The 21,106-nt window shown below is 63.6% G+C and overlaps 1 protein-coding gene across 1 annotated transcript; it reads right to left on the reverse strand.

Annotated features, from left to right (window-relative positions):
* Positions 1 to 1,248: 1,248 nt before the first annotated feature.
* On the reverse strand, positions 1,249 to 15,755 carry LOC138841541 (RBBP8 N-terminal-like protein). The gene is made up of 14 exons (XM_070042249.1): positions 15,669 to 15,755; positions 11,565 to 11,858; positions 9,167 to 9,209; positions 8,515 to 8,610; positions 8,177 to 8,289; positions 7,838 to 7,910; positions 6,644 to 6,777; positions 6,426 to 6,508; positions 5,900 to 6,066; positions 4,719 to 5,454; positions 4,026 to 4,152; positions 3,657 to 3,727; positions 3,458 to 3,563; positions 1,249 to 2,071 (listed from the first exon to the last, which is right to left on the reverse strand). Exons 2-14 carry the CDS (start codon positions 11,623 to 11,625, stop codon positions 1,947 to 1,949), a joined length of 1,935 nt encoding a protein of 644 aa, XP_069898350.1. The 5' UTR covers positions 11,626 to 11,858; positions 15,669 to 15,755; the 3' UTR covers positions 1,249 to 1,946.
* Positions 15,756 to 21,106: the final 5,351 nt, after the last annotated feature.

A 21,106-nucleotide genomic window follows, 5' to 3' on the forward strand; every position in this document is an offset into this window, starting at 1 on the left:
CGCCGCCGATTGGCCGCGCCGCGCCCACATGCAAATGTGCCGCCGTTGCGCCCGCCGATTGGCCATGGCGCGCCCACATGCAAATGAAGCGTCGCCGCGCTTTCCCATTGGCTTGAGCCGCTCCACAGGGCGGGTCCCGGAACTCCCCCAGGTCCAAGGGGCGGTTTGGACGCCCCGCAGGGTTTGGGCGGCCGGGCCCGCGGGGTGGGGCGCGGGGTGGCGCCCGGGGCCCGGCTGCGACGCCGCGGTCGCGGCCCAGGTGCTGGGGCGAGGGCCGGCCCGGCGCACTTCCCCTTCCAGCCCGAGCTTCCTTTTGACCTCTGGCGCCGAGGTGCTTCGGGGCGCACGGCGCGGCCCTTCGGGAAGGCCCACGGCCTCCGGGAGGCCTGGCGGGAGACCGAGGGTCCGTGGGCTGGAAGCCCGGCGAGGACGGCCGCGCAGCCGCGCAGGGCTCGGCCTCAGCGCAGGCAGGCTCCTGCACGGCCCTCACCGTCGGCTGCTCGTGCGGGCCTGAGTGTCCCTGACCTGCACCCGACTCCCCGGGCCTTCTCTGTTCTTTTGGGGTGTGGTTCTGTGTGCGTGGGCGTGGGCGTGGGCGCGTCTCTCAAGTCTGGGTTCCACGAATGAATGAAAGCGTGTGACACTTGCTGGTGGTTGGGGCTGGCTCATCGCACGCACCACGTCGGTCTCAGCTTGAGCCACTCTTCTGCAGATTGTAAGGTCTGCCCCGCGACCTGGCCCAGCTCAGTGCTGGCCCGGGCGGGGTCTCCCTTTGACCTGGCCCAGCTCAGTCCTGGCTCGGGCCGGGTCACCCCTTGACCTGGCCCAGCTCAGTCCTGGTCCAGGCCGGGTCGCCCCTTTCCTGCGTCTCCACCGTGCACAGCGGAGGCAGCAGTTCGGTAAATAAACTTTTCCTGCTTGAATAGCAGGTGGTGGTCTCTCCATCAGTTACCTGATGAAACCTACCTATTTAATATACCCAAGTGACGTACGTTCATTTTTCTTTATGGCTGAGTAATGTATATATATATTGTTTTTCTTTATCCATTTGCCAACAGTTGCACACCTTGGCTGACTCTTATGGTTAGGCTGTAATGAACAATGCTGCAGTAAACAAGGGTTTGCAAATGCCTTGCATATTGGTGACTGCTTTGGGTCTGTGCCCAGGGATGGTAGGGTCGTAAGGTAGTGCTGTTTTTAATATATGAGCCCCCCTGCTAGCTTTTGTTGTTTTCTTCAACTGCCATTTTGATGGAAACTTAGGAGGACAGATTATTTATTTATTCTTGGTGTCAGTCCTGGGACTTGGACTCAGGGCTTGGATGCTGGCCCTGAGCTTTTTTGCTCAAAGCTATTGCCCTACCACTTTATCCACAGCTCCCTTCCAGCTTTTTTGCGGGTTAATAGGAGAGTCTCATGGACTTTCCTGCCTGGGCTGGCTTTGAGTCTCTATGCTGAGGATACTCAGTCTTCCGAGTAGCTGGATTACAGGCGTGAGCCACCGGTGCTGGGGGTGGGTGACTGCTTCCATATGAAGTAGACTTTGATGAGGTATCAGATGTCACAGGTTTATTGCTGAAGCCTCTGATCCTGAATAGGAGTACGCAGCCCGCAAGGCCTTCCCTCAGCCTCACATTTGTTTTCCTGGATTCCATGAGGGGGCGCCCGAGACCACTGTTCAGAGCTCCCTGCCTGGTCCCGAGGTCGGGCAGGATTCACAGCCTTTACAGTTGGGGGCACTGCCCCCACGGGCAGCGAGGTGGGTCTGCACAGGGCCCGAGCAGCCCTGCCCTCTGCTCCCCAGGTATGCCCCTCCCGAGGAGCAGGTGTGGGGCCAGGCAGGGCTGTCTTGGCCATGCCAGCCACACTTGGACCCAGGCCACAGCCGTGCTGGTTAAGTGACTTGACCCGTGCGGTGGAGGAGCCGCAGTGATGGCGCAGCCTGGCTAGCTCTCCCAGCCGCTGCTCCCAGGGGAAGGGCTGCGGTCCTCAGGGCTCGGCCCACTCTCAGATTCCTCCGCTGCTGTCAGGGGCACCCTGGGTTTCTTCCCTCGGGATGGCTCCTTGGAAGCTGTGGAAAGTGGACGGACATCAGGCAGAGGTGAGGTTGTGGCCTTGTGTGTCCTCCTTAGAGGAGACTGGCTCTCAGACAGAGCCGGCGACCTTAGCTCAGGGGAGCCCGCCTCGGTGAACGTGGCCAGTTACCGTTGCTCCCGGCAGCAGCAAGCGCCGGGGGGTTAGGGGATAGAGGACTGTGAGAATTTGCACAAGCGTGGCTCCTCTCAGATGCTAAGACAGGGCCTCTGACTCCCTCGCTGCCCCGCAGAGGGCCTGGGATGGCCTGGAGAACCAGGGTCCCTCACTGGCCCCGTGACTTTGCAAGCTGACCTCTTCCGCCCGTGAAGCAGGGATGATCTACCTGCTGGGCAGGGCTGGAGGCCCAAGCACTGCTGACCTCGTCCTTCTCACTCTGCTCAGCACAAGAGGGTATTTGGCCAGTGCCAGGTTTGAGTGGTGCCCAGCTAGGCAAGTGCTGCCTGCTGAGTGGCTGCTGCCTGAGGGAGTCCTACCCTGACCAGGCCAGGAGGGTGGGCTGGGGGTGGGCGGCTGGTGCTGCTCAGGGTGGAGGTGGACAACACCCTACCCATGACAGGTTGCACACACGTGGTGGAGCCGGGAAAAGACCCAGGACAGGTTCCACACATGTGTGCATGAAGAGTCTGGAACGGACACAGGACAAGTTCCACACTCATGTGCACAGAAAAGCCGGGAGAGCATACAGGACAGGTCCTGCACGGGTGTGCATGGAAGAGCCTGGAAAGGACACAGATGTGCTGGCCTCGGCTTGGAGCACACACAGGCCTAGCCACCTTCAGGGCAACAATGGTGCATGGTGGTGGCCCAGCCCGGCCTGAGGAGTTGGAGTCCTGGTTGCACAAACACCAGGGCTGCCTGATGGTTAGCTTAGGTGTGCAAAGCCTCTGCAGTTGTGAGCAGAGCAGGAAGAGGAGGTTTGGCCTGACATCCTGGGACCAGGGCTTGCCCCAGCAGCTTTATGGGGAGGAGCTGAGCCCCAGGCACCACCCTGGGCAAGTGCAACCAGCCCGGTTTCCGGGTGGGACCCAGCCAGTGTGGGTGGGGTCACCCGTGGGCGCTCCCGCTGGAAGGTGACAGAGGGCTTATGAGGTCATCCTGAGGGAAGCTGGCTGGTGACCCTCACTCCCGGGGCAGTGGTGATGGTAGCCCCAGCCCCCTCTCTGGGCCTCCGCCCTAGCAGGCCTTCATCCCAGCCCGCTGAAAGCCAGAGCTCCCGTGTCTGCCCTCTCCCAGGAGAGGAAGCAGGTTAAGCACTCCAGAGCGCAGGCCAGGTGGCCCGGCCCATGGAGGGCAGCCCTGGCCCCAGGGAGAGGGCGTGGGAACAGAGGGCTGAGGCCCCACCTGCCCTGGGCAGGCGTACCTGTGTCCCCCAGGTCCAGGTCCCACTTCCTCTTCTGTTGTAGATCCTGCGGAGGGCCCTTCACGGGCAGGCTCAGCTCGGTGCCCGCCTCACAGCTTGCGTCCGCCTGGGCAGAGGGGACGCGCTCAGGTCAGGGAGCACATACCCCCCCCCCCGGGCCGCAGCGCCAGGGCCGGCCTGGGAGAAGGGCGGGACTCACCTCGCTGTGTGAGGCGGCAGGCTCGTCCAGTGCATCCGATTCTGGCCTCTGCACGCTAGCCTTGCTGGGCTCTACAAGATGCGGGGGTGGGGGCAGCTGGGCCGGTGGCCAGGGCAGGAGGACACGGAGGGGCTAGGTCGCCTGTGCTAGGGTTCCTGCTGGTTAGAGGCCGGCTGGGTGCAAACCGAGGCCTAGCCTGCACTATCACCGCAGGGACGGCACCGGGAATGGCTCTCTCTGTGCTGGGGGTGGTTGGTTAGTTCCCACGTGGGAGGCACCAGCCCTGGGAGCAGGGCATGGCCAGTTGGGGGAGTGGCTGGCCACGGCTCCTCCACCCACGGAGGCCCCCCTCCCAGGGCTTCACCTCACCTGGGGAGCGGTCACCATCCATCCTCTGCGGGCAGGGCCCCCGCTTCAGTCTTCCTCCAGCCTCACCTTCCATCCCACCAGGACTCGGCTGTCTGTGGGGGGACCCTGGACAAGGGGGTGAGGCTTCCTGGGGGAGGCAAGTAAGTGGCTTGAGTTCTTTGGGGGTCATTTTCTACTTCTCAGCCCTGGATGCAGCCTGGGGCCCTATCTGGGGCTGTAGCTGGAAGGTCAGCCCTATCCCCCCTTTTTTGGGGGCGGGGAGGTTCCAGTACTGGGTCTTGAGCTCAGGGCCTGGGCACTGTCCTTGAGTTGTTTTTTTTTTCTCAAGACTAGAGCTCTACCACTTCCGGCTACAACACTATTTCCGGTTTCTTTTCAGAGTAGTGTATTGGAGATATGAGTCTTACAGACTTTGCTGACCGGGCTGGCTCCACTTCCAGCTTTGTGGTGGGTAAGTGGAGATAGAGTCTGGTGGGCTAGCCTTGCCTGGGAAAGCTTTGCGCTGAGATCCTCAGCTCTCAGCCTCCGGAGTAGCCTGGATGATGCTGAGCCACTGGCCTTCCCAGTGGTGGCGGGGCACTCAGTGCTGCCTGGCACTGACTGCCCGGGGTGGAGGCCGGAGGCCAGCGTGCAGCTGGGGCCCACGGAGGCTGAGAGCAGGAGCAGAGCCCACAGCCCGTGCCAGCCCCTTACCGTGGGAATGGAGAGTTCTTCACGCTCTGTCACTCTGGTACCCTTGTTGCCATTGCTGCGTGCCTGGGGACCGGGAGTCAGGGGTGTGCACAGGGCAGGCACTGCTCCTTCGAGGGGCTCCGGGCTCTGCGCAGGGGCAGCTGCAGGGCTGAGTGGTCTGTGTTGGCCGATGGGTCTGGAGTCGCGGCCGCGGGCCGGGTCTGAGAGGTCCAGGGGTTTGTCTGAGGCGCAGTCCTGAGTGGCGCTGTCCTCTTTCCTCTGGAGGCCGCTGGGACCCGTAGGGGAAGAGTGCCACCCGCCCGGAGGGACCGCTGTCCCGACGCCTGCCCGGAGCACCTGGCCCCCGGGGCTTTCCCAGTGGGAGCCGGCTGGCGGGGACGCGGGCTCCTCTCCGGGTGTGGGTGAGTCCCGCAGCCTGCTCGCCCGTGCCCGAGCCCACAGCTGCTGCTGGGCCAGAAGCAGGTGCAGGGCCCCCTCCAGCCGTGGGTCCTGCATGCCCACCAAGGCGCTGGGCAGGCCCAGCAGGCCCGTGGGCTCCTCCCAGGCCTCTGTGTCCTGAGCCTTCAGGCCTTGGAGTTGAGGGCTGTGGGGAGCCCTGGGGGCAGCCAGGGGGCTCCCGTGGGGGCTGCGCAGGCGCAGGGACAGCTGGCGGTTCAGGAGGCAGCGGCGGTCGGCCTGGAGGGAGCGCTTCAGGGACTCGAAGGCCTCGGCCGAGGACCGGGAGGCTCGCAGAAAGCTGGGAGGGAGGAAAAGCCCAGGACTGTGGCTCGTGGTCAGCAGTGACTGGAAGTGAGCAAGCCCCCAGAGGAGAGACAGAAAGCACGCCATTTCAAAGGGGAGGAAACTGAGGCCAGTGGGCGGAAGCAAGCTGCCCATGGTTCTATCATCCTAGCAGGATCATCAGCCGCCAGTCCTGTGTACAGTCCTCCCTCCTCAGCCCCGCTCACTAACTCAGACCACGAGACAGGCATGGCGGGGGTCTCTCTGAGCATGCTTCCTGGACATGCCCCCCCCCGCCTGGCCACGCAGGTGTCCACGTGAGAACGCGGTACCAGGTGGGACATCTGGGAAAGCCAAGCTGGAGGAAGGCAGGGCCCTGAGGGGCCATGCTGGGTTCCTGGGCTGCTAGTCTGCTGCCAGAAGGTGGCCCGGGATCTGGGACGGTGGGGGTGGGGCCTCACCTGTCCAGGGGGGCGCTGTGCTCATATACTGGGCTGGCTGGGCTGCTCCTGGTGGTCGTGGGTGGGGGTGTCCCACCGGAGGGGCCGCAGTCAGCAGGGCAGGCCCGGGACCCAGGCCGTACCACGGCGACGGTGGCATGCAGCTGGTTGGATATGCGCTGGGGGCTCTGTGGGGGGCAAGAGGTCAGCCTGGCAGGGCGACCTGGCTTGGGGTCCCCCCTCCCCCGCCAGCCTGGCCTGCTCCTGTGGCCAGTGCAGCCCAGTGTCCCCAGCTGGCAGGGCATAGGCCTGTGTGGTGTGAGGTTGCCATGCAGGCGTGGTGCACAGAGAGCCCTGCCTGTCGCCCAGGAGTGGCGGGTCAGGGACCCTGCCCTCACCATGTCTGCCTGTCCCCCAGGAGTGGCGGGTCAGGGACCCTGCCCTCACCATGTCTGCCTGTCCCCCAGGAGTGGCGGGTCAGGGACCCCTGCCCTCACCATGTCTGCCTGTCCCCCAGGAGTGGCGGGTCAGGGACCCCTGCCCTCACCATGTCTGGGGTGCGCGGCTCAGGCAGGTTGGTGCCTGGGGAGATTTTAGTCCCTGGCGACGTCCTATGGCCCGTTGGCTTTTCTGTGGGAGGAGAAGCGGGATGTGGGCTAGGGAGGTGTGCAGAGCGGGCGGCTCAGCCCAGGCCAGAGCGGGCAGCGCCCATGGGTGTCCAGCCCCTGGCCTCTCCCCCACTCCACAGGACTTCTCCCCATGGACCTGGGCCCGCATGGTCCTCCCCGGAACCTGCCGGTGTCTCCTGAGGGACCGTCTTCCAGCTGCCAGGGGAGGGGAGCAGCAGTGGGGATGGGGGGCCTGGGGTGCCCTCCCTGGCCACGGGCACTGCTCTGTCTCTGGAGGGGAGGCAAAGGGGTCCAAGGTGAGAAAAGGCAGGCCACCAGCCCCGGAGGGCCAGGGAGCCACAGGGCCTCTTCAAGGACCCAGATCCCAGAAGGAAGACACAGCCCTCCCCACAGCGAGCCTGCCTCCCCTCCCCGCAGCTCCTGGAGGTGCGTGCAGGCTCTGGGGGTGGGGGGTTGTGCAGGCTGGGGGGGTGGGGGATCGTGCAGGATGGGGCCATGCAGGCTGGGGGGTTGTGCAGGCTGGGGGGGTGGGGGATCATGCAGGCTGGGGGTTCGTGCAGACTCTGGGGGTGGGGGATCGTGCAGGCTGGGGCGTCATGCAGGCTGGGGGGTTGTGCAGGATGGGGGGTGGGGGATCATGCAGGCTGGGGGGGATAGGGGATCGTGCAGGCTGGGGGGTTGTGCAGGCTGGGGGGGTGGGGGATCATGCAGGCTGGGGGGGGATCGTGCAGGCTGGGGCGTCATGCAGGCTGGGGGGTTGTGCAGGCTGGGGGGTGGGGGATCGTGCAGGCTGGGGGTTCGTGCAGACTCTGGGGGTGGGGGGTCGTGCAGGCTCTGGGGGATCGTGCAGGATGGAGGGTCGTGCAGGCTGGGGGGTCATGCAGGCTCTGGAGGTGGGGGGGTTATGCAGGTTGGGGGTTGTGCAGGCTGGGGGTCGTGCAGGCTGGGGGATCGTGCAGGCTCTGGGGGTGGGGGGTTATGCAGGTTGGGGGGTTGTGCAGGATAGAGGGTCGTGCAGGCTGGGGGGTCGTGCAGGCTCTGGAGGTGGGGGATTATGCAGGTTGGGGGGTTGTGCAGGCTCTGGAGGTGGGGGGGTCGTGCAGGCTGGGGGGTCATGCAGGCTGGGGTTCGTGCAGGCTGGGGGGGTCATGCAGGCTGGGGGGTCGTGCAGGCTCTGGGGGTGGAGGGTTGTGCAAGCTCTGGGGGGTCGTGCAGTCGGGGGGTCATGAAGGTTTGGGGGTTGTGCAGGCTCTGGGGATGTTGTACAGAATCTGGGGGGAGTCATGCAGGCTCTGTGGGGGTTGTTTCTGGGCCCGGCCCTCTCACTCACTCCAGGCCCCGAAGTCGCTTCACCTCCTCCTTCAACATTTTGTTCTCCTCCTTCAACCCATTCATTTCGTTGGCTGCAAAGGACAGAAATTACCCATGCAGTCAGGGAGGGGAGCGTGTGGGGGTGGGCAGGGGGCTCCCCACAGTGTGGGGCCGGGCGCCTTCCCCATTTCCGATGGCTCCATGTCAGGCTGGGTGGGCCAGGCCTGCAGGGTGGGGACCTGCTGGGGACGGAGGCCCTCTGGGGGCGGAGGCCCGCTGAGCTGAGGACGGAGGCTGCTGGGGACAGAGGCCCTCTGAGTGAGGACGGACGGAGGCCCGGGCTGCTGCAGGGACTCACTGAGGACGCAGAGGTGCTGCAGGCTCTGCAGGTGTGCGCTCTCCAGCTCCAGTTGCTTCTTCCTGGCCAGCTCCTGGGTGACTTTGCACCGGTCGCACAGGCCAGCCCTCAGCCTGGGTGGGGGAGGCGAGGGGCTTTGCTGAGGGGCCCCCACTGTAGGACCTCCTCCTGCCTCTCCCCAGCACTGTTTCCTGAACCCTCAGACCCGACCCCACCCTGCGGGCTTCATGTCCCGAGTTCAGCTGAGTTTGGGAAGGAATCTGGAAGGCTCTGAGAGGTCCTGCGCTGGAGGAACCTACCTGGGTTGGTTTGTGCCAACGGCTCCCAGCCTCCCTCACCTGTTCTCGAGAGCCCGCAGGTTCTCCTTCAGCACCTTCTGCTGCTCCCTGAGCTGGTGGTTCTTGGCAAACAGTTCCTCCACTCTCTGCGCCTCCCTGTGGAGACCAGCCGTGGTGGAGGTGAGTTGGCTGACCGAGGCCTCCCTCTGTAGGGATCTGCCTGGAAGTGGGGCCTTGTGAGGCCAGGCCTCCCCCGGCAGCCCAGACGCCAGCTGCTCCCTGAACCTCGGTGCCACTGCAGCTACTGTGCATGCAGCCTGCAGCTGCTCCCTGAACCTCGGTGCCACTGTAGCTACTGTGCATGCAGCCTGCAGCTGCCTGGAGACGGGACATGGACACCTGACTCGCTGTCAGCTAGGAACAGATGGGGCCACATGTCCTCCCTCACCATGCGTTTGGTCACCTGCTGGCTGGCGTTATGGAGTGGAGCCCCTGCTGGGGGCCCAGCCCCGCCGGCCCGAGGTCCCTACTCTATCACCTGCACGTCACATCTCCTTGTCCAAGGTACTCACCGCCCACCCACATGCCAGCCTCACTTTCCCTTCTTCGTCTGGGACGGGGGCAGGGCTGGCACCCGAGGCTTTGGGGCTGTCTTGGTGGCTGTGGCTGCCTTCGCTGCCCATCCCTTTCTGGCCCAGCTGCGCAGACTCACCGGCATCGCTCAGAGTTCAGCTCCAGAAGCTTGCTCTGCAGGCCTGGAAGGCAGAGTGGGGGGCCTGGGTCAGGTCCAGCTCACCACGAGCCCCTCACCGGTGGCCTCTGCTGCCCCGGTGGGCACACAGCTCCCCTGCACCCCATGGTGGGCTCCTGGCCGTGCTCACTGCTCAGGGCCCCCACCGAGGCCCTGCCCCGTCAGTGGCTGCCCCAGGCCGTGGACTGCTCCCTGCCGTGGTTGGCTCCAGCTTTGGGGTGCTTGGCGAGGGTGGGGAACGGTGCTGGAAGTGACCGAGGGAGCTCGGAGAATGCGAAGCAGTTTTGTTTTGCGACACAGTCTCACCATGAAGCCCAGTTTGGCCTCAAACTCACGATCCATATGCTTCAGCCCCTTAGTGCTGGGATTACAGGCCTGTGCACTACACTCGGCTCGAGGAGACCGCAGAAGTGTGGTGGGCATCTGGAAAGGGGAGGCGGCTTGGCAGCCGCCCCACTTTGCCACCCTGGCCTCTGGGTCAGGTCTGTTCTGGCCACCTGGCCCTGGCGGCTTCCCGCTCTGCCAGCAGCTGCTGCCGCGCCCACTCTGCACCCAGACTCCTGCAGCCCCACCTGTGCTCCTGAGCACACAGTCCTCTAGGCAAGACCATGGACTCCCGTTAACCCTGCCCAGAACCAGCCGAGGCGACTCCTCCCTTGTTCCAGGAGCAGCCCAGCCTCTGTCTGGTCAGTGCTGGCTCCAAAGTCCCAGGAAAGCCCTGCACGTTCCCGGCACTGCCTGCTCCCAGCGTACCTGGCTCCCTCTCCTCTCTAGGCCTCTGTGGCAGCCCCCCTTCTCATCACCTGTCTGGGATCTGCTCTGGCCCAGGCATCCCTGCCTCTTAGTGCTTAGGAGCAGCGGGTGACATGGAATGGGGGCTGCTGTAAGCACTAGGGGCCTCCCAAGGGGCAGGCCTGGAACTGCTCTGTGTGTGTCTTTGTGTGTGTGTGTGTGTGTGTGTGTGTGTGTGTGTGTGTGGTGAAGGGTGAAAATGGTAGACAGGAGGGCAGGGCTTAGGGATGACAATCCTGAAGGGAAGAGAATGCCAGCTATGTTCCTGGAATGTTCTGGAGGTCCGGGGAAATAGATGGTCTTGTTGGTGCTGGTGGCTGACATCTGTAATCTTAGCCACTCGGGAGGCTGAGATCTGAGGATAGTGGTTCAAAGCCAGCCAGGGCAGGAAAGTCTGTGAGACTCTTATTACCAATTCATCACCCAAAAGCTGGAAGTAAAGCTGGGGCTCAACCGGTAGAGCATCAGCCTTGAGCAAAAAAGCGAAAGGACAGCACTCAGGCCCTGAAACAGAAGAGGCTGGTCTCCCGGCCAGGGGCCTTCAGGATGGATAGTCTGTTTCTGCCTGTGCAGGCTGAGTCTGAACTCAGCATGGACACACTTGGGGCCTGGGCATGGGGGGGGTGGCCTCAGATCCCTGAGGGGCCTCTCCCCACCAGGCCACGCTCCAGGCTTTGGTCAGAAGACACCTGCAGGACGACAGTGCCGGCAGGGGGTCTGGATGCGGCTCCAGCCCGAGTCAGGACTTGTCTTACAGGGCCAGGAAGATGGTCCTCAGAATTAAGGGTGACGCATGACATGCCCTGGCCTCGGGACCACGTGCCCAGGCCCCCAGGGACCACGTGCCCTGGCCTCGGGACCACATGCCCTGGCCTCGGGACCACGTGCCCTGGCCCCGGGACCACGTGCCCTGGCCTCCCGGGACCACGTGCCCAGGCCTCCCGGGACCACATGCCCTGGCCTCAGGACCACATGCCCTGGCCCCCGGGACCACGTGCCCTGGCCTCCCGGGACCACGTGCCCAGGCCTCCCGGGACCACATGCCCTGGCCTCAGGACCACATGCCCTGGCCCCCGGGACCACGTGCCCTGGCCTCGGGACCACGTGCCCAGGCCTCCCGGGACCACGTGCCCAGGCCTCCCGGGACCACATGCCCTGGCCTCAGGACCACATGCCCTGGCCCCCCGGGACCACGTGCCCAGGCCCCTGGGACCACGTGCCCAGGCCCCCGGGACCACGAGCCCAGGCCCCCGGGACCACGTGCCCAGGCCCCCGGGACCACATGCCCTGGCCTCCCGGGACCACATGCCCTGGCCTCAGGACCACGTGCCCTGGCCTCGGGACCACGTGCCCTGGCCTGGCCTCGGACCACGTGCCCTGGCCCCCGGGACCACGTGCCCTGGCCTCGGGACCACGTGCCCAGGCCTCCCGGGACCACGTGCCCTGGCCCCCGGGACCACGTGCCCTGGCCCCCGGGACCACGTGCCCTGGCCCCTGGGACCACGTGCCCTGGCCTTGGGAGCTCATGCCCGTCCTCAGGACCGGAGCTCTGCTGCTTGCCACTCACCCAGCACTTCCTTCTCGTGCACGTCCCTCAGCCTGTTCAGCGACTCCATGAAGCTCTCCATGGCCCCGCACCCTGGCGCCCTGCTAGGCCAGTGGGGACAGCAGAGGCCTCTCCGACCACTCTTGTCTTCAGACTGCCGCAGGGGAGAGGGGACAGAGGTGGGCTGAGAGCCCAGCTAGGGCCGCAGGTGAGCTCCCCAGGTTCGCATGGCGGCCAGGCCCAGCCGGTGCTGGTGCTGCCGGTGGAGGCTGTGCAGGTGCAGATGTGTGGCTAGAGGTCAGGTGGCTGGTCAACCTGGGGAGGGTAAAGGGGCCAAGGGGGCTTTGGAGGTGAGCTGTGTCCTGGCCTCCCAGAAGTGTCCCACCTCCCATCTGCCTGCCCAGGGGACAGGGCCTCGGGGAGCAAGGTCAGCCTGCCATCAGGGAAGGATTCTGCTCACCAAGGCCCCCTCTGAGGAGAGCCCAGAGCAGCCCAGACCCCATGCACACAACAACCCATACACCATCTGAATGGCTATGCTCAGCCCAATGAGAAAGCACACACACACATGCAGATGCAAAGATACAGACACGGACATGCACACACATGCAGGTGCACAAGGACACAGACATGGACATGCATACACACACAGACATTGCCCTGGCCACATCTCAAGGGGCCTCTCTACAGATGGGGAAACTGAGGCTTAGAGAAGTCCTGTCCCCATCTCGATCACACAGGAGACTGTGGAGGCTGGACCTGAGCTCTGTTCCTGGGGCCATGCGTGCTGTGTGCTCCCCACTTGGGGGCCTGGGGTATTTCCTGATGGCTGTGTGCCCAGCTGTGCTGCTTTGCCTTACCAAGGGGCCTGAAAGGTGAGATGGAGGCTCAGGCCCCTGGCAGCTGGGCAGAGCAGGGTGGGGAAGGGGCTGAAAGGCAGCACTGGACATTCCACCCCAACTGGCCCAGAGCTCGGCCCGGCTCCCAGCGCCTGGCTGCGTAGGCTGGGCTGAGGCCTGTGTTGGAGCCTCCCAAGGTGTGCAGGGGCCTGGGAGAGGCCTACCCAAGGCTGCACGTGGTGGACACTGTTCCCAACGGAGCTATCATGGTCTGGTGGGCCAAGGTTCCCTGTGCTGAGCCCTGTCCCCTCACACCCAAGGGCTCCTCTCTGCGCCCCCACCCCCCAGGCTGCCTGGCTTCTTCTGCAGTTCCCAACGCTAGCAGGAAACACTCGGTGCTGGGTGTGGCGGTGTGGCGGCTGGACGCAGTTGGACGGGGCACCCTGCCGAAGGCACTTGCCCCAGGAAAGCATGCCGCGGTGCTCCTGAGCAAAGCCATCCACCCTGACATTCCCAAGGCGACCCTTCACACGAGTTCCCCAGCAAGCAGGTGGCGGACACACGCTGGTCCCAAACCAAGTGTACCCGGCCTCCTGCCACCTCTACAGTGGCCTGTCCCTAGCTTTTCGGGTAGGAGTTTTAGGGTAGGAGGGAGGTAGGCTCCTGGGGAAGCTGTGAGCCTCATGCTTGCTGTGTGTGGAATGCGTCTGATTATAACACAGGCGCATGCCACCCGCCCAGCGCCAGCAGCCGGCAAGCTGGCTTTCCCCGGCAGGCCTGGTCTGGCTTTAGGCCATGCCAGAGGTGGCTGGGGTCCCTAGGGATACAGGAACTCTGCAGGTGAGGGTGGGGGTCTCTCCAGCTGCCCAGGCCTGGGGTGGCAGCTGTAGGGAGCTATACACAGGAGCAGGAGGTGGGCGTTGAGAGGGTGGCCCAGGGCAGGGTGGGTGGAGGTGTGTGAGGGTCCCGAGGCAGGCGGAGAGGTCCCCCAAGCCTGGATGCTCGGGCTGGCAGGTCTCGCATGACACTGCACCGCAGGATAAGGTGGGAAGAGCAGAGGCGTCCGGAGGCTGGCGAGGAAGAGAGGGATGGCAGATGCCGCCTCCTCAGACCCTGCTGCCTCTGGCCTCGTTTTCTCCCTCCTTTGTGGTGAGGACACGGCCCCGGAGGTGGGGTTTTGCTTAGAGTCAAAGCTGGCAAGCCAGGGGTCGGTGGCTCATGCCTGTAATCCTAGCTACTCAGGAGGCTGAGATCTGAGGATCGCGGTTCAAAGCCAGCCCGGGAAGGAAAGGCCATGAGACTCTTATCTCCAATAAACCACCAGAAAACCAGAAGTGGCTCAGTGGCTCAAGTGGTAGAGCGCTAGCCTTGAGCTGAAGAGCTGAGGGACAGCGCCCAGGCCCAGAGTTCAAGCCCCATGACCGACCGAAAAAAAAAGAAAAAAGCTGGCAGACCCAGAAGGCTCAGGGTTCCACTGCGATCCGGTGGGCGCTGCTGAGAACCAGTGCCTCTGTGCCCTGTTTACCAGGACTGAACAGCGCACACCGGCTAGGGGAGCGCTCCACCCTGAATGGAAGCTGGCGGAACGGCCTCCACTCTCTAAGAAGGACCCATTCTGCAGATCCTGCCCGTCTCCCTGTGCCCGGCCCTCAGGACACCCCTAGACCTCACCTGCTTTCCAGCCCCCTACCTTCCTTTACTGCCCCCCCCCGCAAGTAGCCTCTCAGAGGCCAGGTTCACTGTGTCCCAGAGGGAGGGGCACCCCTCAGCTAGCTGGACATCAGCTTGGATAGTGGGTTAGCCTTCTAGCCCTTATCCTCTGTGCAGCCTTGGGTAACTTACAGTACCTCTCTGAGCCAGGTTGCTTTGAAGCTCCACAGCTGTCACATGCTGCGGCTAAGGCAGGTGCCCAGTGCCTGGGTGTGGAGTGAGCCCTGAACCCGTGAGTGCCCCTCACCACAGCCCCCTGGCGGCTGACAGTCCCGCCGGTGGGAGGGGGTCCCTCCTCTCCAGAGAAGCTCAAGTGACAGGGCCAGAAGGCCTTTTCCAGGGGGACCCCCAAATCCAGGTCAGAGCCTGGGACCCCCTCAAGGCTGACACAGACCCTGCAGTGAGGACGATCTCGGTGGGTGGTCCACGGAGGGTCACACTGTCCTTGCACAGATAAGGCTCCACGGCGGGGTTGGGGACCATCTGGCCCTCAGTGCTGGGGTCTGTGTGCAGCCCCCAGGGTTAGACTGAATCTGGCCCTCTGGGCAGCAGCCAGACCTGAGCCCTGCCCTGTGCTGCCCTGCGCTGCCCTCAGCTGGACTGAGCCAGTGTTCTGCCCTTCCAGGGCACAGAATGAAGGCCCCAAGAATATCTGCCCAGGCTGCCTGCCCTTCTCCTGGGCCCCTCCCTGGTAGCAGGCACCCCTGGGCGGGGGCTGAGGGGACGCTGCTGCTGCTTCTACTCAGGCGGAGGCTGTGGGTCTGGATACCTGATTGTCCCTCTCCCTGCAGAATGACTGCCTGGCCAGCTCCACCGCAGTGACTCCCCATCCTTCTGCCTGGGCCGCCCAGCGCCGGGTACATGGTCAGAGCTCATTACACGTTTGTGGTGCCCCTCGTGTGTGCCCAGCACGGTGCGGCTCTGCATGGGCTGTGTACACACCTGAGCTCAAGCACATGCTTGGGGATTCCATCCGCGTGCACACCCTGCGTGCATGTGCACACATGCGCGGAGGAATGAGGCTGCGCTGCTGCTCAAGTAACAAGGCCCTGCAACCCGACTCCTCCAGGAGCCTCCGGCCTGGGGCAGGGGCCGAGCAGGCCGCCTCGGTACCGCCTGTCATATCAACCCAGTGCCCCGGCCTGGTGCGCTGCACCCTCCAAACCCTGCTCCACAAGGAGCTGGGCTGGGGGAGGTCAGGATAGCCTGTGTGGCCACCAGCTCATTCCTGCGTCTCAGAGCCCTTCAGTGGACTGTGGAAACTTCCAGAGGCCACCGTACCAGGCCAGGCCTTGTGGCTCTGTGGCCAGGCCCCTGCCCAGGAAGCCCACTGAGCCTGCCTCCTTTGCTTGTCCCTGGGACCAGGAATTGCAGAACAGGTGGCAATGAGTCTCTCATGCCACGCAGCGGGTAGGTGGCCAGCCCTCCCCTGCCTTCTACCTCCAGCCTCCTACCTCCAGCCTTCCGCCTCCAGCCTCCCACCTCCCTGACAGAGCCAGGAGCTGAGCACTCCCGTCCCCAAAGTGACCCCTCGCCCCTTCTTCAGCAACTCTGCCGGGAGTCTGTGGGTACTCACCGGGCCCTCGACCCGCCTGGACTCCGGGGCCTGGGTCCGAGCTCCCCACCCAGGAGAGATAGGAGTGAGCACTGTGTGAACTTGTGAGGCAGCAAGGCGGGATGTTTGGCCAAACCCGCTGGACGGGTTTCCCATTCTCCCAGGCAGGAGTGGAAAGGAGGCAGGGGCTGCCCAAAGCCGTCCTACAGGTTCGGCCATCTCCTGAAAAGTGGCCGAACCAGCCGGGCCTGAGCCACATAGAGGTGATTGTTTCCCCGGAATCCGCACAGCCGGCTCTGGCAGCACAAGCAACGGCCCACGGGGAGCATCTGACTGGGCTGGACCGCAGGGCTGGCCCCGAGGGCAGCGGGGTGGGTGGAGGGGAGCGGGGAGCAGAGGCGGGCACAGGCTCTGGCCTGAGCAGCCCCTAGACTGACTCTGGGCAGGTGAAGCTCCCCTTCCCACCCCTCCTCCGTGACAGAGGACACAAAACCCAAGACCTGGCCCCAGAAATCCAGAGGGGCTTTGGAAGGAACCTGGCTGGGCCGGGCATTGCCTGGCCCCTTCCCCTCGGGAGAGCTGGCTTCTGATTTCCTTGGAGATGGCAGGGACTGGCTGGGCCTCAGATCTGCCCCTGACCAAGGTCAGTGGGCGGGCCTCTCGGGCTGTCTGGGGGCGGTTGGACACCCCAGTCAGGTGAGCCAGGTGGGCTCTGGAGGGTGAGGGCCAGGTCAGGGGCCCCAGGGTCTGGAGGAGCTGCGGCGGTTGTTTCCCCGTTGTTCTCTGGATGGAGACGTGCTGGTTGCACTCATGCAGGAAGAGCAGAGGCCGTGGCTGTCCGTGCTCTCCTCCGCCCCTGCCCTGGCTGTGCACAGAAGCAGGGGAACAAACTCCTGAGTCCTGGGAGCTCCAGAATGGAGCTGAGCTCTCCCCCCCCCCCCCCGCCCGCCTCCCCGCCCCACAGCACACCAAGTGGGCCTCGGGAGTGGTGGGGCTCAGGTGCTCCCTGCAGGTGAGGTGGGAGGACCAGGCTGCAGACTTCCTGCTCCCGCCCCAGATGGTACCGGCTTGGGTGTGAGCCTTGATGGCCCCGGGCTGGACTCTGGGAAGGGGACTATTTGGGGGTGCTTACCCTCTGTCAGAGGTGTCTGCCTTGTCCTGTGGCATGTTTGCCTCTGTAGCACAGGCGGGGGCAGGCGGGGCCATGTGGGCAAGGGCTGGAGTGTGGGGACACTGGGCGTGTGGGGACAGTGGTGTGTGGGTCAGCATGCACACCTGCATGGCACCCAGTGTGTATTACGCCTGCTTTTTTTTGTTGTGGTCACCCCCAAATTTGTACGTTGATATTGTAACCCAGGGCTATGTTCCCACAGGGGTGTGTGTGTGTGTGTGTGTGTGTGTGTGTGTGTGTGTGTGTGTGTGTGTGTGTGTGTGTGTGTGTGTAGGGGTGGGTTGGGAGGTGATTAGGCCACCAGAACAGAGCCTCAGGAATGGGGCCAGTGTTCTTAGACAAGGGGCCAAGAGCTTGCGGTCCCTCTGCCGGGTAAGGATGCGGTGAGACCTGGGAACAAGGAAACCAGCCTGGCCCTCACCTTGAACTTCCAGCCTCCAGGACTCTGAGAAACAGCCTTCTGCTGATCCTCAGCCCCCCCAGCCCCGGCGTGGTGGTGTATATAGCAGCCTGGGGACCGAGCTGCCCCTGGTTGCTGCGTGTGTTCCCAGCTGCATGTCCCCGGCTGTGTGTCCCCAGCATGTTTCCATGTCTGCACGTGGTGACAACTTTGGCCTGCTGGGTACATGCTCAGCATGGGGGTGGTGGGAGTACACACCAGGGGGCTTTTGGCGGGATGTGTATGTTTGGGGGGTCTCCATGAGGAGGTAGGGGCACAGGCCCTCCGTCAGACGTGCTACTCCTTGAAATGACTTGGATCAGCCCTGCATCTGGGTTCCGGGCCTCTGCCCAGCTCCTGACCCAGCCAGGGTGGGATCATGATTCTACCCTTGGGAGCTGGGCCTCCCAGGCTGGTAACCAATGTCTCTGAGCTAGAGATTCCTCGGCAGCTCAGCAGAGCTGAGGTTGCATGTGGAGCCAGCTGGGGCATGTGCGGCCCATGTGTGTCTCCTGCTTGGGACTGACTTGGCTGGGCAGGGGCTCTAATGCCAGTGATGGAACAAAAGCCGAGGAGCCCCCAGAAGTCCCGTGGATGTCCGCAGCCGCTGGGTTTATACTCATTCAAAACTGAACAGGTGGGGCTGGAAGTTGACTTAGTGGTAGAGCGCTTGCCTTGCATGCATGAGGCCCTGAGTTCGATTCCTCAGCACCACATAAGCAGAAAAAGCCAGAAGTGGCACTATGGCTCAAGTGGTAGAGTGCTAGCCATGAGCTGAAGAGCTGATGGACAGCGCCCAGGCCCAGAGTTCAGGTCCCACAACCAACAAAAACAACCAACCAAACAAACAAAAAAACCCGGAACAGGTCCGTGGGTAAATACAGGGGCCCCCGCCTCATGATGGGCATCCTGGTGCTGTGGCTCCCGGCCATGAAGTGAGCTGAGCTGCTGGGCTTGGCTGCACGACCCAGGGAGGGGACTGGAGACGGGGGGGCTGGGGGGGACTGGAGCCTGAAGAGGCTGAGGCCTGAGGCCTGCCCAGGTGCTTGGGTCAGGACAGGGCCCAGGCAAAGGACAGGGCCCAGGCAAAGGACAGGGCCCAGGCAAAGGACAGGGCCCAGGCAAAGGCCTGGGGAAAGCTGTCTGGGTGGTGGGAACGGGCTGGTTATTTGCTCATCTGAGCACTCCTGTCTATACCCTAGGTGTGAACATCAACTTGGTTTTGTGCAAACTGTGTCAAGAAAATTTTCTTGGCTGGGAATGTGGCCTAGTGGTAGAGGGCTTGCCTAGCAGGCAGGAAGCCCTGGGTTCGATTTCTCAGCACCGCAGACACAGAAAAAACTGGAGGTGCTGCTGTGGCTCAAGGGGTAGAGCACTAGCCTTGAGCAAAAGAAGCTCAGGGACAGCGGCTAAGCCCTGAGTTCAAGCCCCAGGACTGGCAAAAAGATGAGGTCCTGCTATGTCCTCCAAGCTGGGTCAAACTCTTGGTCTTAAATAGCCATGCTCAGCCAGCTCTGAGGTTCGAATTCAGCGCTTGCGTGGCAAGTACTATCACCCGAGTCACACCCCAGGCCTCTTCCGCTATTCCCAGGTGGGTCCCACATTTATGCCTGGGCTAGCCTAGACTGCAATTCTATTTTTGCCCTTTCCCACAGCTGGGGTCACGTTCAGTGGTACAGATTGTTTGGTCTTGGTGGCCCTTGGCCTAGGACCCCCTCCTCACCTCCTGAGTACCGGGATTGGCACCAGGCCCAGCCAGGATAATGGGGTGGAGTCATTTGGGATAAGTTAATTTCCTAGGCGTGTTCCCTGCCCTCGCCAAACTCCTTCCCCGCCTCAGGCCACCCTCAGGACATCACTCAGCCAAGACTGATACCTGGTGAACCACAAACTTGGGGGGAAGTGGGAGCGTGGGCCTGGGATCACGGGGGAAGAACACAGTTCATTCTGTCAGGAAAAGGCTGATGAAAAAGCAGAAGTGCCCGACCCGGGCAGTTTCCACCCAGCTGCTCGGAGCCTCTCTCGGTCTGGCGGGTCGGCAGTGGGGGCTCAGGGCCGTGTGACACCACGCCTCCTCTGATCCTTTTCAGCTTCTCCGTCCCTCCCTTTCCTACAAGTGGGAAAACTGAGGCAGGGAGGTGAACTGCTTTGTGGGGGCGCTTTGCCTCCTGAGTTCCCTTGCTGGGATGGCGCTCAGGTCTGCCGGCCGCAGGCAGAGCAGGTTTGGGGGTGGCGGGCATCCTCCTCACCCCTCCTCACCCCTCCTCGCCCCTCCTTACCCCTCCTCACCCCTCCTCATTCCTCCTCGCCCCTCCTCGCCCCTCCTCCCCCCTCCTCCCCCCTCCTCGCCCCTCCTTGCCCCTCCTCCCCCCTCCTCGCCCCTCCTCGCCCCTCCTTGCCCCTCCTCGCCCCTCCTCACCCCTCCTCTGCCCCTTCTCACTCCTCCGCCCCTCCTGCCTGGCCTCCCTGGGCCTGGAGCCTGCAGGAGCTGAGGGTGGTATGGGCAGCTGGTGACTCCGGAGTGGAGGGGACAATGTGTGTGTTAGCTTCTTTGGGAGCAAGAGATGGGGGACCAGAGGGTCCCGCAGGACCCACTCTGGCCCTCTAGGGACCTGGGTGTGTTAGGGCTTGGCTCTGCGGACCCACATGCCCAGCCCCGCACACATCAGCTGTGCGGCTGTTTCCCTCCTCCCCCCTCCCCCCTCCTCTCCCCCTCCCCCCGTAGCCAAGATGGAGAGGCTTCCAGAGAGCCACGCGTGACCCGGGCTGGAGGCCCGGGCAGGTCCACGCCGTGGTCCACGTCCTGTTTCTGTGGATTTGCCTGCAGCGGGACTCCCAGGGCAGAATGCCAGGCAAACACCCTCCTGTCTCCTGCACCCAGAATCACGGGCAAAGGAGCAAGGAGAGGCGGGGAGAGCAGTTACTGGCTGCTGCAGCCTTTCACTGGGCCATTGTCCATCTGTCTGTCCACTCTCATGCGCACTCCTCTTGCTCCAGGCCCTGTGTGGACGAGGCCTGAGTGCTTGTCGCCCATGCAGGAGCGTCAGTTTACGCATCGTGGCTCTCGTTCATAGGCCAGCATGGAGATGAAGTGAGGTCATGTCGTGGCCTGCTTTACCAGTCCATCTGCAGAGCAGATGCTGCTGAGTCCATACTGCACCGGGCGCTGCGCAGAGTGACAAACACCAGGCTGCGGTGTCCAACCCTCAGCACACGCAGCACCAGGAGGCAGATCTCAACATCTGTGGCTGCTCCCTGGCCCTTCTCGACATCTAGGGAGCAGGTTAGTGTGTGTGTGTGTGTGTGTGTGTGTGTGTGTGTGTGTGTGTGTGTGTGTGTGTGTGTGTGTATGCACGTGCGTGTGTATGCACACACAGCATATGACCCCAGCTTCAGAGAGCAGGGCTGGCACCAGGACCCAACAGAAGTCCTCTGGGCCAGGCAGCTGCTGTGTTTGACTGCTCGAGAGCTGGAGCTGCCCATCTGGCCGGGGAGGCTCCTCATGGCCTCCCAGCCTGCTTCCCTGGCCAGCTGGGAGCAAAATGCCCAGCCCTGGGGTGGGTGAGGCCACCCTGGGCTTTTATCCCTGGGCTTTTACCCCCGAGTGGGAGGGCAGGGAGATAAGGCTTCAAAGGCGCCTGCTTAGAAACACACCCTAAAGCTGCCAGCCACCCGTGTTTGTGTTACTGGACTAATAGATAAGGGTGGGGTGGGGTAGGCCCGGTGACCCCGCAGCCCTGGCCCCAAGATAAATGGGTCACCTATTAATAGGGCCCTGCAGTGGGAAGGGGCTGCCTTCCAGGACGTCTGGTTCCACCCCTGCCCGCAGACGTGAAGCCTGGCTGTACC

This window comes from Dipodomys merriami, unplaced genomic scaffold, assembly GCF_024711535.1.
Source record: "Dipodomys merriami isolate MVZ:Mamm:240054 unplaced genomic scaffold, mDipMer1.0.p SCAF_322, whole genome shotgun sequence".
NCBI lineage: Eukaryota > Metazoa > Chordata > Mammalia > Rodentia > Heteromyidae > Dipodomys > Dipodomys merriami.